General features: G+C 42.8%; 1 protein-coding gene across 4 annotated transcripts in view; it reads left to right on the forward strand.

Annotated features, from left to right (window-relative positions):
• The window catches only part of LOC137344524 (plasma membrane calcium-transporting ATPase 1-like), a 119076-nt gene that overhangs the window by 70436 nt on the left and 32618 nt on the right, over nucleotides 1–16022 (forward strand). For all 4 annotated transcript variants that reach the window (XM_068007563.1, XM_068007562.1, XM_068007560.1 and 1 more), the window contains one exon: nucleotides 8024–8203. In XM_068007563.1, coding sequence (XP_067863664.1) covers nucleotides 8024–8203 — 180 coding nt within the window. The remainder of the gene's footprint in view (nucleotides 1–8023; nucleotides 8204–16022) is intronic.

Genomic DNA, 16022 nt, shown 5'->3' on the forward strand with positions numbered 1-16022 from the left:
GAGGGATAGACCTAAAAAGCAGAGAAGCTATGTTAAACTTGTATACAACCTTGGTTAGACCACATTTGGAATACTGTGCACAGTTCTGGTCTCCATATTATAAAAAGGATATAGAGGCATTGGAGAAGGTGTTAAAAAGAATCACATGGATGATACCAGAACTGAGTGGATACACTTATCAGGAAAGGCTGAACCGGTCTGAAAAGAGAAGGCTTGAGGGGTGACCTGATAGAGGTCTTTAAGATAATGAAAGGGTTTGATAGGATAGACCTAGAGAAAATATTTCCACTTTTGGGAGTGTTCAAAGCTAGAGGTCATAAATATCAGATAGTCAATAAATCCAATAGGGAATTCAGGAGAAACTTCTCTACCCAAAGAGTGGTAAGAATGTGGAACATGCTACCACAAGGAATAGTTGAGGCAAATAACATAAATGCATTTAAAGGGAAGCTAGATAAGCACATGAGGGAGAAAAGGGAAGGATATGCTAATAGGTTTAGATGAAGAGGGGTGGGAGGAGGCTCGTGTGGAACATAAACGCCGGCATAGTTAGCCAAATGGCCTGTTTGTGCTGTCGATCCTATGTAACAGTAACAATTAGGATAACGCACTATTGATGCATTATCATGCATCGAAGAACAGCAGTACTGAGCCATTGCCAGTATTGGACTATGTGTTGTGCCTGTGGCTTCTCTGGTCACTGTAAAATTTACATCAGAAAGTGATTAATTTTTTATTATTTGCTGGCTCTTTTTACCATGCCTTAAGGCTTAATGTAAAGTGAGTGTGAATAATACAAAGTTTTCCCATTTGGCATCTAATTAGCTTGCAGAATATTCACAAAGGCAGTTTGTAATGGCAGCCTTCCTTTGGCTGCACTGCCTTCACATGTTGACGAGTAGCTCATCCAAACTTCTTGATTTGAGAGCGCCTAGCTCCACTGAAAGACTAAGTCCAGCATTTCCTAATCCTTTTAGTGAAGCTGGACTATCTCACATCAAGAAAGACAACTAGAGCTGATGCAGAATTTTGAGGCTAAGGTATTCAAGGTACATAATTCTTTGAGACTGTTAAAGATAAATATTTTTTGCAAAGTTTGACCATTAAGATGTAGTTGCTCTCCATGCAATAGGACAGCAACTACATCTTAATCTAGGTGGTAGAGGTTGCGGGTTTGGGAGGTGCTGTCGAAGAAGCCTTGGCGAGTTGCTGCAGTGCATCCTGTGGATGGTGCACACTGTAATGTCAATTCTCATCTTGTATGAGAATCATGGATTTTTTGGGTGGAATTCTTTCGGACGGTCTTGTTTACGGTTAGCCTTGTACGCATTAGTGTATTTTCACAATTAATGGTATTTGCAAATACTGGACAGCTTAGAATTGAAAGTTCTCCTACTGCATTGAATAAAGAATCTTAGTGTAAAAACTGCACTGAAACCAGCAAACAACATTATGGCAACAAGCCCATCTCTCCATGTTGCAATAAAACGTATTGTGTTTATACCGTGACATTCTGTTAAGCTGATGCTCAGGGTCACTGCATTACTCCTGATGCGATCTAAAGTAGCCTTTTCTATCCAACCATAAAAACTGGTCCACTAAACCAGATTTTAATACAACTCCTAAAGTATTTTCTTGTCACTTTCCATTAAATGGACAACTTTGTATAAAAATGACACATCTCAAATTTTGATTTAAATGTTGTACCTATCGCCATAGTTATTGACATGACTTCAAGCAGCCACCTGTTGGACGACTACTTTTCCCGTATCACTCATCAACCACGAGTTTTAGACGAGTCCCCAAGACGGTCGAAACTTGCAGCACGACGCACAACATCAGAGGTCAATTCAGCATTTTAAACGCAGAATCTCCAGCTTGCTTTGTGACACCTTTTAACGTGGAAAGTATTTGTTTACCAGTCATTGGGTGAAGGGAGGGGAAGAGAAAGGACCAAAGTGGTAATTTTTTTTTCAAAAAATATACTTTATTCATAAAATTTGCAACAATACAAATGTACACAATACAGATTATACAATTTGCAGGTTACATCAAGTACAGTTCAATGAACACATTGGACATCATTACAATTCATGACACTCTAGGGTGCCTTATTGCATTACACTCAATACAGGTGATTCATTACAGGTATATTACATTTCATTACATCAATGTGAATTTTACATTCTGCCCGAGGGGTTTTTCCCTGATTTCAGCCCCTCTGTATACAGTGGCGGAAGGCCTTTCCCCACAGAGCCTTTGCGGCGGCCACACCCATCCTCAGTGCGTCCCTGAGCACGTAGTCCTGGACCTTGGAATGTGCCAGTCTGCAACACTGTCGAGGACAGCTCCTTGCACTGGAAGACCAGCAAGTTTCGGCAGACCAAAGGGAGTCTTTCACCGAGTTGATGGTCTTCCAGCAGCAGTTGATGTCCGTCTCAGTGTGCGTCCCCGGGAACAGCCCATAGAGTACAGAATCCTGTGTTACGGAACTGCTCAGGATGAATCTGGACAGATACCACTGCATCTCTCTCCAGACCTTCTTTGCAAAGGCAGATTCCAGAAGGAGATGGGTGACAGTCTCATCTCCACCGCAGCCTCCTCGGGGACAGCGCGCGGTGGCGCTGAGAGTCCGGGAGTGTATGAAGGATCTGACTGGAAAGGCCCTTCTCACCACCAGCCAAGCTAGGTCTTGGTGCTTGTTTGAAAGCTCTGGCAATGAGGCGTTCTGCCAAAAGACATTGACAGTCTGCTCGGGGAACCAACAGACAGGATCCACCATCTCCTTTTCCCGCAGGGTCTCGAGGACGTTATGTGCGGACCACTTACTGATTGCCTTGTGGTCAAAGGTGTTTTCCTGCACAAACTTTTCGACGAAGGACAGGTGGGGCGGGACGGTCCAACTGGACGGAGCATTCCGTGGCAGCGTGGCTAGGCCCATCCTTCTCAACACCGGGGACAGGCAGAACCTCAGCACATAGTGACACTTTGTATTTGCATACTGAGGGTCTATGCACAGCTTGATGCAGCCGCACACAAAGGTGGCCATCAGGATGAGGGCCACGTTGGGCACGCCATTCCCCCCTTTCTCTGGAGGTTTGTACATCGTGTCCCTATGGACACGGTCCATTTTTGATCTCCAACTAAAGTAGAAGATGGCTTGGGTGACTGTCGCGGCGCAGGAGTGAGGTATGGGCCAGACCTGCGCCACGTACAGCAACAGCGAGAGCACCTCGCACCTGATGACCAGGTTTTTGCCCACGATCGAGAGGGATCGTCAATCCCACAGTCCCAGTTTCTGCTTAACCTTGGCAATACGCTCCTCCCAGCTTTTGGTGCACGCCCCGGACCCCCCGAACCAGATCCCCAGCACCTTCAGGTAAACCGACCTGACGCTGAAGGGGAACGAAGGATCGGTCGGTCCAGTTCCCAAAGAACATGTCCTTGCTCTTGCTACAATTTACCCTGGCCCCCCAGGCTAGTTCGAACTGGTCGCAGATGCTCATCAATCTGCGGACCGACAGCTGATCTGAGCAAAAGACGCCGACGTCGTCCATGTACAGGGAGGCCTTGACCTGAGTGCCTCCGCTGCCTGGGATCGTCGCCCCTCTTATGCCCGCATCCCTCCTGATGGACTCGACAAAGGGTTCGATGCAACACACTAACAAGACAGAGGAGAGAGGACAGCCCTGCCTGACTCCAGATTTGATCGGAAAGCTTTCTGATTCCTACCCGTTGATTGTACTGTGATCCCACACTTCCAGTGGGGAGCTGTGCTCAAGAGAATCTGGGTTTCTTGCTGGGAATGCAGGATCGTGGAACTGCCCTCTTAAATTGTTGCCTTGATTTGAGTTTGTAATTTTCTCTTGTTTGGAACCAGTCTTAAGCAGCAGAGTTTGAAAGCTCAAATTAGAAAAACTCCCAATGACAGTACACTAAATAATAGCTTGCCAGCCACTGTTACTGTGGCAAATCATAGGCTGTTCAGTCTCGATTAAATTTAGAAGGCACGGTCTTGGTAGAATAGACAAACATTTCTTTAATTAGGTTGCAAAGTATAAGGTGTCAACAACAAATGGCAAAAAGCAGTCTGTAAATTTAAAGGGTGCAACAGTTCAAACAATTCTGTGATCTTTCTGTTTGTATATTTTTTTTGTCTGTCCTGCAAGGCTGTCCGATGCCTTATGCAGAAGTTTTCTCCTAGTTTCATTTACAGATTGGTGTCTAATCTTGCTGATTATTTCAGTGTGTAGTATCTGTAGGCTTATTTCTTACTGGTTTCATCACTGAACCAGCCAATAACATTCTACCAAAACAAAACTTCTGTACAATGCAGTTGCCATAATTGTTTCCAGAGCCCTTGTCTCTATCATAGTTAGTACATTATAATAGTCTTGTTAGCAAAATTGAAACCCATGGGATCCAGTTGCTGCATGGATTTGAAATTGGCTAAGGGATAGAAAGCAGAGAGGAGTAGTGAATGGTTGGTTGTTTTTCAGACTGGAGGAAAGTGTGCAGTGATGTTCTCCACCACCCCCGCCCCCCCCCCCGGGGGGGGTCGATGTTGGGATCATTGCACTTTTTGATGCATATTAATGACCTGGGCATACAGGGAATAATTTGTAAGTTTGCTGATGACACGAAACTCTGAAATGTAGTAAACAGTGAGGAGGATAGACTTCAGGGGGACATGCAGACACATGGTGCAGAGAAGTGTGAAGTGATTCATTTTGGTAGGAAGAATGAGGAGAGGCAATATAAACTAAATGGTACAATTTTAAAGGGGATGCGGGAACAGAGACACCTGGGGGTGTATGTACACATGTCTTTGAAGTTGAGACGGCTGTTTTAAAATTTAAAAAAGCATGTGGGATCCAGGGCTTTATTAATAGAGGCATAAAGTACAAAAGCAAGGAAGTTATGCTAAACCTTTATACATCACTGGTTCGGCCCCAGCTGGAGTATTGTGTTCAGTTCTGGGCACCACACTTCAGGAAGGATGTGAAGGCCTTAGAGAGGGTGCAGAAGAGATTTATTAGATTGGCACCAGGGATGAAAGACTTCAGTTACATGGAGAGACTAGAGAACCTGGGGTGGTTCTCCTTAGAGCAGAGAAGGTTAAGAGGAGATTTGCTGGAGGTGTTCAAAATCATGTCTGGTTCTGAGAGTAAATAAGAAGAAAGTATTTCCAGTGGCAGAAGGGTCGGTAATCAGAGGACATCAATTGAAGATAATTGGCAAAAGAACCAGAGACGACGTGAGGAAACTTTTTTTTTAATGCAGCGAGTTGTAATCTGGAATGCACTGCCTGAAGGGGTGATGGAAGCAGATTCAATAATAACTTTCAAAAGGGAATTGGATGAGTACTTGAAGTGGAAAATTTTGCAGGGCTATGGGGAAAGAGCAGGGAATTGGGATTAATTGGATAGCTCTTTCAAAGAGCCGGCACGTGCACAGTGGGCTGAATGGTGGCCTCCAGTGCTGTAATCATTCTATAATTCTATGATAACACTTAATGGGTTCCACTTTATTATTTACAAATAAACCACATTAAAATCTCTTTTTTTTTAAATTGATGTCCTCACTGCGAATGACACAGACTGTTGTAGATCACCTATCCTTGTCCTCTTTCTTTCCTCCTGCTCCCAGGCTGACTCTGCATAACCATCCGGTGTTCTGGTTGACCCCCCTCTGAGCCTGTCACAGCTGCTTCCCTCCTGCTAATGGGCCAACTCTAGCAAAGCTTGCCTGCTACCCAACCAATGCCGGGAGATTCATGAATCATTTAATAAATTCACTAAACTTGCTGGGAGAGAGAGAGAAGGGGGGGGGGTCTTTTCTCATTTTATGCATTTTATTCTTAATTGACGCAGGTCCAAACAATGATTTGGGATGCAGAAAATGTAAAAACCTAATAGGCTACAGGTTGAAAGAGCCTTCCACGTGCTGAATGCTGTAATCTAGGATAGGATTTCTGATGGAGAGACACTTGAGGGCTGATCAGTCTGTCTTGTCATCCAGCACACCTGAGTGCTTGTGTATTGCAGCCATTTGTCAATCACTTTGCTGCAACTGGCATGAAATTAGTCAGCATGAAAATCATTTTCAACTCTAAAAGAAATCTTTTCAGCAACTCTTTTGAAGTCTGCTTGTCATTGCTATTTTGAAAATTGTCATTGGTTTGAAATTACCTTAACTTGGCAACCATCCATTGGATAACTGTTCGACACCTTAAAGGCTGGGTGCCCCCTCCAGTGCAATGTAAAGTTGCCTAACTAACCAGTTGTACTTTTGAGACACACATTCTTTATTGATAAATTATAACCCTGCAAGATGCACTATTGGTTATTAAATTTTTCAAGCTTTGCAGTTGTTCATAAATGAAGCATTTCCTTTTCCTGCTGTTTCCTTTCCTCATTAAGAAGTTAGCCATGCCACCTCTGGTGCCACTCTGAGATGGAATGGATGTGTGAAAGCAGTTGTTGGCATTGACCAGTTCTCATTGTTTATTTCCCTTGCCTCCCCCCTCAAAAGAAAGACTTTGGGAACCTACATCTTGCCAAGGGCACATTGGTTAACCAACACAGGACGCCACTAGGCTTTCTAAAGAAAAACATTTGGGGTTGAACAAAATCATTTAACTAGAATGCCATGAGGAATCCTGAGGAAAAATATACTGTTGTCCAAACTGAAGAAAAATGTTGCAACGTTGGGTTTTGCAAACCCTCCATTTTGAGATAGTAGGTTTCTAACTGTTTATTGAAATTGAGAACAAGTATAATTATGTGCCTGTAGAATTGATAATTTATGAATTATCAATGCAGTCCAATTTAAATAATGTATAACACCAAGTACCTGGTATCCTATATCCGTCTGTTCCTAATTTAAATTCTTTGAAGTCACACGCTGAACAACTTGTTCACAGTATGTCTGGAGATGCTTATTATCTATAAATAAAGAAGTCCTTTTCTGAAGAGCCACAAACAGTTCAGTTCATCCATTTCCCTGGTGAAAATAATTACACCTCTGCCAGCTAATTTTATTGCCTGTTTTGAAAGGCGTTTATTATTCCATGTCAGCTTACGTTGCTGTGTTTATTCTGCTTAACCCATTCACTGCCAACTGTACATGCTGAATGATCTAAACGTGAACAGTGAAATCTATTGCCCTTCCCCCTCATTCTTTATATCCACCCTCTCCTCCCCCTCCCTCTCACACTATATTTTCTCTGATCTTCTCTGATTCCTAAGGTTAAGAACAGCATTTGCCCCACTTTGTAACACTAGAAATGTTGGACAGTAAACGTATCAAATTTTCATAATGGATACTCTACAGTTGAGGTCTCGGAAAGCTTCCGTTGCTTGAATTGTGATTCTTTTTCACTGAGTGGGATATAGTTAAGTGGTCATTCTTCAACCTGTTTTTAAAAAAAAAATGCTTATTAAAATAGCTGGCCATTTTAGTTTCTTCACCTGTCTGCATGCCTGTATTTTGGGTGGAACAGAATCCTTAAGTGAAATAAAACCTTTTGGTTTTTAGCACTGTTTGGCAACTTTCACTAACCATAAAATACCGTAAATTAAGTGTGCACAAAATAGATGCATTCATTGGGCCTGCATGAAAAATACATAATTGATCTGTATTAGGGAGGTTACGGCATGCACGGTAGAAGGTGTGGTGTTAAATGCTCTGGGGTTTTTTCTGTTGCACTTTGTAAAACTTGCTATTTCAGTTTTTTTGAGGGAAAAAAAACTACTTTCGTGCGATTCATTAAGATAGCTGAGTGATCAATGTTCACAAAAATATCCCAACTACTAGAAATTGGTTTCTATTATAAAGCTGCAAGAATGAACTGATGAAAAGGTTTGAAGGAACGTGAGGAAAAAAAATTGATGTTTTAAAAAGTTCTGTATGAATTATTGTTTTGACTTTTAAAGAAAGGATTATGCAGTGCTCTGAGTTAATGATTGCAGTATACCTATCTCAATTTATTCACTGTAAAATTGGCTCTCTGCCATTGCAGGTTCCAGATGCCATAATAAAGTGTCAGCGAGCTGGTATAACTGTGCGAATGGTGACTGGAGATAATATTAACACTGCGCGTGCCATCGCCACAAAGTGCGGCATCCTCAACCCAGGAGAAGACTTCCTGTGTCTCGAAGGAAAAGAATTCAACCGGGTTATCCGCAATGAGAAGGGAGAGGTATGGTGCATAACAAATATCATGTGTAGAATAACACATATATCTTAGCGGGCAGTTGCATGCAGTAACATCATTCCCAAGATGACAGTACAAGAATGAAGCTGAAGAAATTGTCCAAGCGCTTGGTGTTACTGCCTTGAGCTCACTCCCAAATTAAGGAAGGGGAAAAATTGTGAAAATTTAAAAAATGAATTTTTTTCTTCCTTCCCTTCCTCCCTCCTCGATGTCCATGAGCATCCTGCTGTTGGGACTCTGCTAATGCCACGTTGTGACTGGCCAATAGAAGGTGCATGAAAGCTTCCAGTCAGTTTCTGTTTTCCTTTTCTCCTTCGATGAGGAAGTGCCTCGTGTCTACCAGCACCTCTATCAACAAAGCTAAACTTGGAATCTTGCTTGCAGTAAATTCTGGAGGCAGTCTGCATTCTAAAACTAATACGGCTTTGATTTATCAAATGTGTATATTTTGAATTCCCAGTGATTTAATTGAATTTAGAACTGCCTCTTGTACTGTGAAGTAATACACACTGCATCTTGCAGGCCTTTGTGATGTAAATACTTTGCAAAGCTCACAGAAGGATATTGCAAGGTTATTTTTTGTAAGGGTTGTTCTGTGTTGTAAATATTCTGAAGCTGTATTACTGGCAAAACAATGGAATGGTTTAAGGCATATTTTTAAGTGTGCAATGGGTGGCAAGTATACCAGGCAGGTCACTGCCTTTACAGAATAACACTCTTCGGTGGGGGGGGGGGGGAATAATGCGAGAGATTTGTTTGTCATTCTCCCGCCTGCAAAAAAAAAAAAATTTGTTCATGTAATTAAACAGATTTCATAATATATGGAGGCTGACAACAGTATGAGAGCATTAGTGATAAAATCCAGTATTCTTCAGAGCACTGGTTTTAAAAAAAGGAATAATTGCATTTATGTCGTGCCTTATCACATCTCGCATTGTTTACCCACACATTGTCAGCAATGTCCCAAAAATAGCACCGAGGTGAATAACCACCTGTTCTATCTTTGGTATTGATTGAGGGAGGAATGTTAGCCGGGCATTAGAAGAGCATTCTTCCTGTGCACATGGGATCTTTAACCTCCACCAGGAAAGGCGGACGGGGCCTCGGTTTAAAGGATCCATGGGATGTTAACTCTAACCCTGCACTCCCTCAGTACTGCACTGGTATGTTGCCCATTCCTGGAGCAGGGCTTGAACCCACGACCTTCTGACTCTCTCGCACCAACTACCAACTGAACCAAGCTAATGTTGGTCAGATCAGGAAAATTCTGGTCTGTGTAGCAGTTTTGATCAATTTTCAGCTTGAGCACTAATGCAACTTTTTTTTTAAATGCCACTCCCCCTCCCCCTCCTGCATTGCCAAATTCTTCCTTTTTTTAAAATTGGTGTTAAGCTGGTCTTTTCCTATACATTACACCATTTTCCCCCCCTTTTATATGCTTTACCTGTTTCCTTCTTTCTGGCTTCAGGCATCTGTTTTGGAAGTAGAAGCAGCATCTATAAAATTAAGGTTGCCAACAAACTGGACTTTGAAGCCAATGAAAAGTCCAAATCCCCAAATACCCTCCGAACCCATCTTTGCCCAAATGATGCATCAATGAATAATAGTTATCTTTTCACTGAAATAATTGTCGCAATCATTGCCATAGTGGCATTTTTGCTTCAAAAATCAAATCTTAAAAACTAGAGATAATTTGAAATTTTTTTGTCGTCATGCCTTGCCTTATTTGCAGGAATGTGAGAGGTTGGGGGGAGCTCAGTAACTTGATCAAGGGCCATAATCCATACCAGGCACTTGCTCAAGGATGACACTCATAGATTCCAAGGATGTTGAAGGGCAGAAGGGATTCTGAAAGGCTGAAACCAGGGCAATCAACATTGGACAAATTATGGCTGTAAGATGTTCAGTCGTAAGTTAGCTGCATACCTCAGACTCCTCTTGGTGCCAGAAACATGGTTGAAAGCAGCAAGCTGTGTCCATCACGCATGGCCTGTTTTAATCGTTGTTTGCTGTCCTATCACTGCTAGTGCAACTGCTCCAAGTCACTGATGTTCTTAAGTTGTTGGAGCAACTGAGTCATGTCTTAGAACTACAAGTAGTAGTATTTTCAGCCAGTTAGCTACTGGAATTCCCCTGGAAGGGAGATGGTCTCAACGGGAAGGATGGGAATTTGAGGTACCAAAGCAGCTCTTGCGAAATCCCACCAAAAGTCAAATTCTAGTAGCCTACTGTACTATCAGTTGCATCTAAATAACTGAAAAAACTGTCTCTCTCGTCAAGTATTTGTGATCATTAAACTTTGCACTGTTGGTGGGATGCCGATGAGCAGCGCTTCTTGCTTGTACTTCAGTACGTGTATGAAGCCCTCCTTTCCCCAATTTCACAATAATGCAGTGAAAACCTGGCTTCAGCTTACATTGTTCTAAATTAGTTATGCATCTTCACTCGTCCCGTGGCAGATCGCAGTCCTCAGACTGGAGAGCATGAGACCATGATTTCACATGTAAGAATTGTGCCAAATGAGACCATTGGCAGGTCTGTTAAAACTGGTGTGACATTCCAACCTTTCGATGACGCCAAGTCGCCGTCTTAATTACAGTTAACTTGATCTGCCCTTTACAGGTGAAAAGCCTCAAGCATTATCCTTCAGTAAGCAGCTTCAGCACCTTAACCACTGCTGGGACAGGAACCATAGGCTGGGTCACACTCAGTAGAGCCACATTTGGAGGCTTTCAAAGACTACAGTTGGCCCATGAGCTGTAAATGGAGTACTCTGGGTATATTTTTATCCAGTACATTCATATTGGTGCATTGAAAGGTACATTATATCCTCTAGATATTTTGTGCTTGGCAATGGCAGATATAATTCTTGCCCAGGAATGAGTGATGACCTGTCGATATCTGTCTCTAACATTTGCTAGGTGAAGTGATTTGTGTGTTTATTTTAATCAATCATTTACTCTGCTCACTGTTAAGAGTAACCAGCAGTGAACTCTGAACATAAGCAGTTCAGTCAGTTTCACAATGTGCTTGTACATATGCAGGAGCAAGTGCTGACAGAGCAAACGCAGCCTCTGCCACAGCTGCAGAGCAAAGCTTCCATTTTAAAATGGTTTTGGCATGTTAGTAATGTTACTTTTAATTTGTGCATACTCTAATGGTAACAAGTATGTTTGAAAGTGATGTTTGAAAGCGAGAAGTATATCAAATGTGTTGCTATGTTTGCTACAATGATTGGGGATCAAGCACGTAGCCTAGAGCTTCTGGGTACCACCTGATTCTTGGAGGTGGTACCAGGAGGCAGCAAGAAATGTATCAGATGTGTGAAGCACCTGCCCTTTTTGGGCAAGCACATGCAAATGGGGCAGTAAAGATGTATGATAGTCATAAGTCGCATTTCTGCCATTTAGGAACGGGAGTAGGCCATTCAGTCCCTTGAGCCAGTTCCGCCATTCAATGAGATACTGGCTGATCTCTACGTCAACTCCATTTTTCTGCCTTTGATCCATATCCCTCAACCCCTACTTAATAAAATAAAATCTGCCTATTCATATTCAAGCCAGTATAAAATAGGTGTCCAGGGTTGATTAGCACTGCAGACTAAATGGAAAAGAACTTAAATGTCTAGATTGGCAGGTTAAAAGCTTTTAGTTTGTTTTGTTTTTTCTGTTGCTGGTTACTTTGTAATTTGTGTCTGTGCCATTTACCCCCAGATTACTCCTGCCCTTCCATCCCAATTCACAGTGAACAATGTCTTTTCCCTTTGGGAATTCCCCCTTATCTTTGCTTCTTAGAAGATAATGAGCAATAAAGAGATGCCAAGCTGGTGAGGCTGCACTGGAGGCTCATGGCAATTACCCACTCCTGCCCACATACCTAAGCATACAGACATGGGCATTCATCCCTAGACTTGCGTTCATCCGAATGAAGAGCAGGAGTAGGCTGTTTGGCCCCTCAAGCCTGCTCTGCCATTTTTTTTATTCGTTCATGGGATGTGCGCGTCGCTGGCGAGGCCAGCATTTATTGCCCATCCCTAATTGTCCTTGAGAAGGTGGTGGTGAGCCGCCGCCTTGAACCGCTGCAGTCAGTGTGATGAAGGTTCTCCCACAGTGCTGTTAGGAAGGGAGTTCCAGGATTTTGACCCAGCGACGATGAAGGAACGACTATATATTTCCAAGTCGGGATGGTGTGACTTGGAGGGGAAACGTGCAGGTGGTATTCCCATGTGTCTGCTGCCCTTGTTCTTCTAGGTGGTAGAGGTCGCGGGTTTGGGAGGTGCTGTCGAAGAAGCCTTGGCGAGTTGCTGCAGTGAATCCTGTGGATGGTGCGCCAGTGGTGAAGGGAGTAAATGTTTAGGGTGGTGGTTGGAGTGCCAATCAAGCGGGCTGCTTTGTCCTGTGTGTTGGAGCTGCACTCATCTAGGCAAGTGGAAAGTATTCCAGCACACTCCTGACTTGTGCCTTGTAGATGGTGGAAAGGCTTTGGGAAGTCAGGAGGTGAGTCACTCGCTGCAGAATACCCAGATCTGACCTGCTCTTGTAACCACAGTATTTATATGGCTGGTCCAGTTAAGTTTTTGGTCAATGGTAACCCCCAGGATGTTGGTGGGGGATTTGGTGATGATAATGCCGTTGAATGTCAAGGGGAGGTGGTTACACTCTCTCTTGTTGGAGATGGTCATTGCCTGGCACTTGTCTGACGCGAATATTACTTGCCACTTATCAGCCCAAGCCTGGATGTTATTCAGGTCTTGCTGCATGTGGGCACGGACTGCTTCATTATCTGTGGGGTTGAGAATGGAACTGAACACTATGTAATCATCAGCGAACATCCTCATTTCTGATCTTATGATGAAGGGAAGGTCATTGATGAAGCAGCTGAAAATGGTTGGGCCTAGGACACTGCCCTGAGGAATTCCTGCAGCAATGTCCTGGGGCTGAGATGATTGGCCTCCAACAACCACTACCATCTTCCTTTGTGCTATGTATGATTCCAGCCACTGGAGAGTTTCCCCCTGATTCCCATTGACTTCAATTTTACTGGAGCTCCTTGGTGCCACACTGTCAAATGCTGTCTTGATGTCAAGGGCAGTCACTCTCTCCTCACCTCTGGAATTCAGCTCTTTTGTCCATGTTTGGACCAAGGCTGTAATGAAAACTGGAACCGAATGGTCCTGGCGGAACCCAAACTGAGCATTGGTGAGTAAGTGCCACTTGATAGCACTGTCGACGACTCCTTCCATCACTTTGCTGATGATTGAGAGTAGGTAAGATCTATTCTTGATAAGATCATGGCTGATCTGATTGTGACTTCAACCCTACTTTCCCATCTATCTACTATAACCTTTGACTCCCTTGTTAAACAGGAATCTATCTAACTCAGCCTTAAAAATATTCAATGACCCTGCCTCCACTGCTCTCTGGGGAAGGGAGTTCCACAGACTCACGACCCTCAGAGAAAAAATATCTCCTAATCTCTGTCTTAAATAGGAGACCCCTTATTTTTAAACTGTGGCCCTTGGTTCTCGTGTCTCTCATAAGGTCTCTCAGTGTCTATCCATTCAAGCCCCCTCAGGGTCTTATTTGTTTCAATAAGATCACCTCTCATTCTTCTAAATTCCCACATATACAGGCCCAACTTGTCCAACCTTTCCTGGGATGAAGGGGTTATCTTATGAGGAATCAGTCAAGTGAACCTTCTCTGAACCGCCACTAAAGCAATTATGTCCTTTCTTAAATAAGGAGACCAAAACTGCACGCAGTATTCTAGATGTGGTCTCACCAATGCCCTGTACAACTGTAGCGAAACATCTCTACTTTTATATTCCATTCCTCTTGCAATAAATGACAACATTCCATTTGCCTTCCTAATCACTTGCTGTACCTGCATACTAACTTTTTGTGATTCATGTACAAGGACACCCAGATCCCTCTGTACCTCAAGTTCTGTAGTCTCTCCATTTAAATAATATACTGCTTTACTATTCCTCCTGCCGAAGTGGACAAGTTCACATTTTCCCACATTATACTCCATCTGCCTAATTTTTGCCTCCTCACTTCACCTATCTATATCCCTTTGCAGACTCCTTGTGTCCTCTTCGCAACTTACTTTCCTACCTACCTTTTGTGTCATCAGCAAATTTAGTGACCGTACATTTGGTCCCATCATCCAAGTCATTGATATGGATTGTAAATAGTTGAGGCCCAAGCACTGATCCCTGTGGCACTCCACTTGTTACATCTTGCCAACCAGAAAATTACCCATTTATGCCTACTCTGTTTGTTTCTTGTTAGCTAACCAGCCCTTCATCCTTGCTAATATGTTACCCCCTACACCATGAGCTCTTATTTTGTGTAGTAGCCTTTGATGTGGCACCTTGTCAAAAGCCTTCTGGAAATCCAAGTACACCACATCCACAGGATCCCCTTTATCCACATTGCTTGTTACTTCCTCAAAGAACTCTAATAAATTAATCAAACACAATTTCCCTTTCACAAAGCTGTGTTGACTCTGCCTGGTTGCATTGAGATTTTCTAAGTGCCCTGCTATAACCTCCTTAATAGAGTCTGGCATTTTCCCAATGACAGATGTTAAGCTAACTGGCCTGTAGTTTCCTGCTTTCTGTCTCCCTCCTTTCTTGGTGAGAAGTTACATTCACTGTTTTCCAATCTGATGGGACCCTTCCAGAATCTAGGGAATTTTGGAAAATTAATGCCAATGCATCTATTATCTCTGCAGCCACTTCTTTTAGGACCCTAGGATGAAGTCAGTCAGGACCTGGGGACTTGTCAGCTTTTAGTTCTAATTTTTTTCAGAACCCTTTCCTTGGTGATTGTAAATTTTTAATTTCCTCCCTCCCTTTCACCCCTTGATTCACAATTATTTCTGGCATGTTATTTGTATCCTCTACAGTGAAGACAGATGCAAAATATCTGTTCAATTCATCTGCCATTTCCTTATTCTCCATTATTAATTCCCCAGACTCTCTAGAGAACCAACACTCACTTTACTTTTATCCTTTTTAAATACCTGTAGAAATTCTTACTATCTGTTTTTATATTTCTAGCTAGCTTTCTCTCGTACTCTAATTTCTCCCTTTTTTTAAGTCTATAAAGCATTTGGACAGTTACATGGGTAAGATGGGTATAGAGGGATATGGGCCAAGTGCAGGCAATTGGGACTAGCTTAGTGGTATAAACTGGGCGACATGGACATGTTGGGCCGAAGGGCCTGTTCCCATCTTGTAAACTTCTATGATTCATTCTTTGCTGTTTTTTATATTCTGTCCAATCTTCTGACCTGCCACTAATCTTTGCGGAATTGTATGCTTTCTCTTTCAATGTGATACTACCTTTAACTTCCTTATTTAGCCACGGATGGTACGTCCTTCCCCTAGAGTCTGTCTTTCTCACTGGAATGTATCTTTGAGTGTTATGAAATATCTCATTAAATGTCTGCCACTGCATCTCTACTGACTGATCCCTTAACCTAAGTTCCCAGTTCAATTTAGCCAGCTCTGTCTCCATGCCCTCATAATTGCCCTTATTTAAGTTTAAAACACTAGTCTTAGACTCACTCTTCTCTCCCTCAAACTGAATGCAAAATTCAATCATATTATGCTCACTTTACAATGAGGCCATTAATTAATCCTGAATCATTACACATTACCAGATCTAGAATAGCCTGCTCTCTGGCTCTAGAACGTGCTTCTCTAAGAAACTGTCCCGAAAGCACTCTATGAACTCACCTTCCAGGCTACCTTTGCCAATCAGATTCTTCCAATCTATATGTAGATTAAAATCAC

Source organism: Heptranchias perlo, chromosome 27, assembly GCF_035084215.1.
Source record: "Heptranchias perlo isolate sHepPer1 chromosome 27, sHepPer1.hap1, whole genome shotgun sequence".
NCBI lineage: Eukaryota > Metazoa > Chordata > Chondrichthyes > Hexanchiformes > Hexanchidae > Heptranchias > Heptranchias perlo.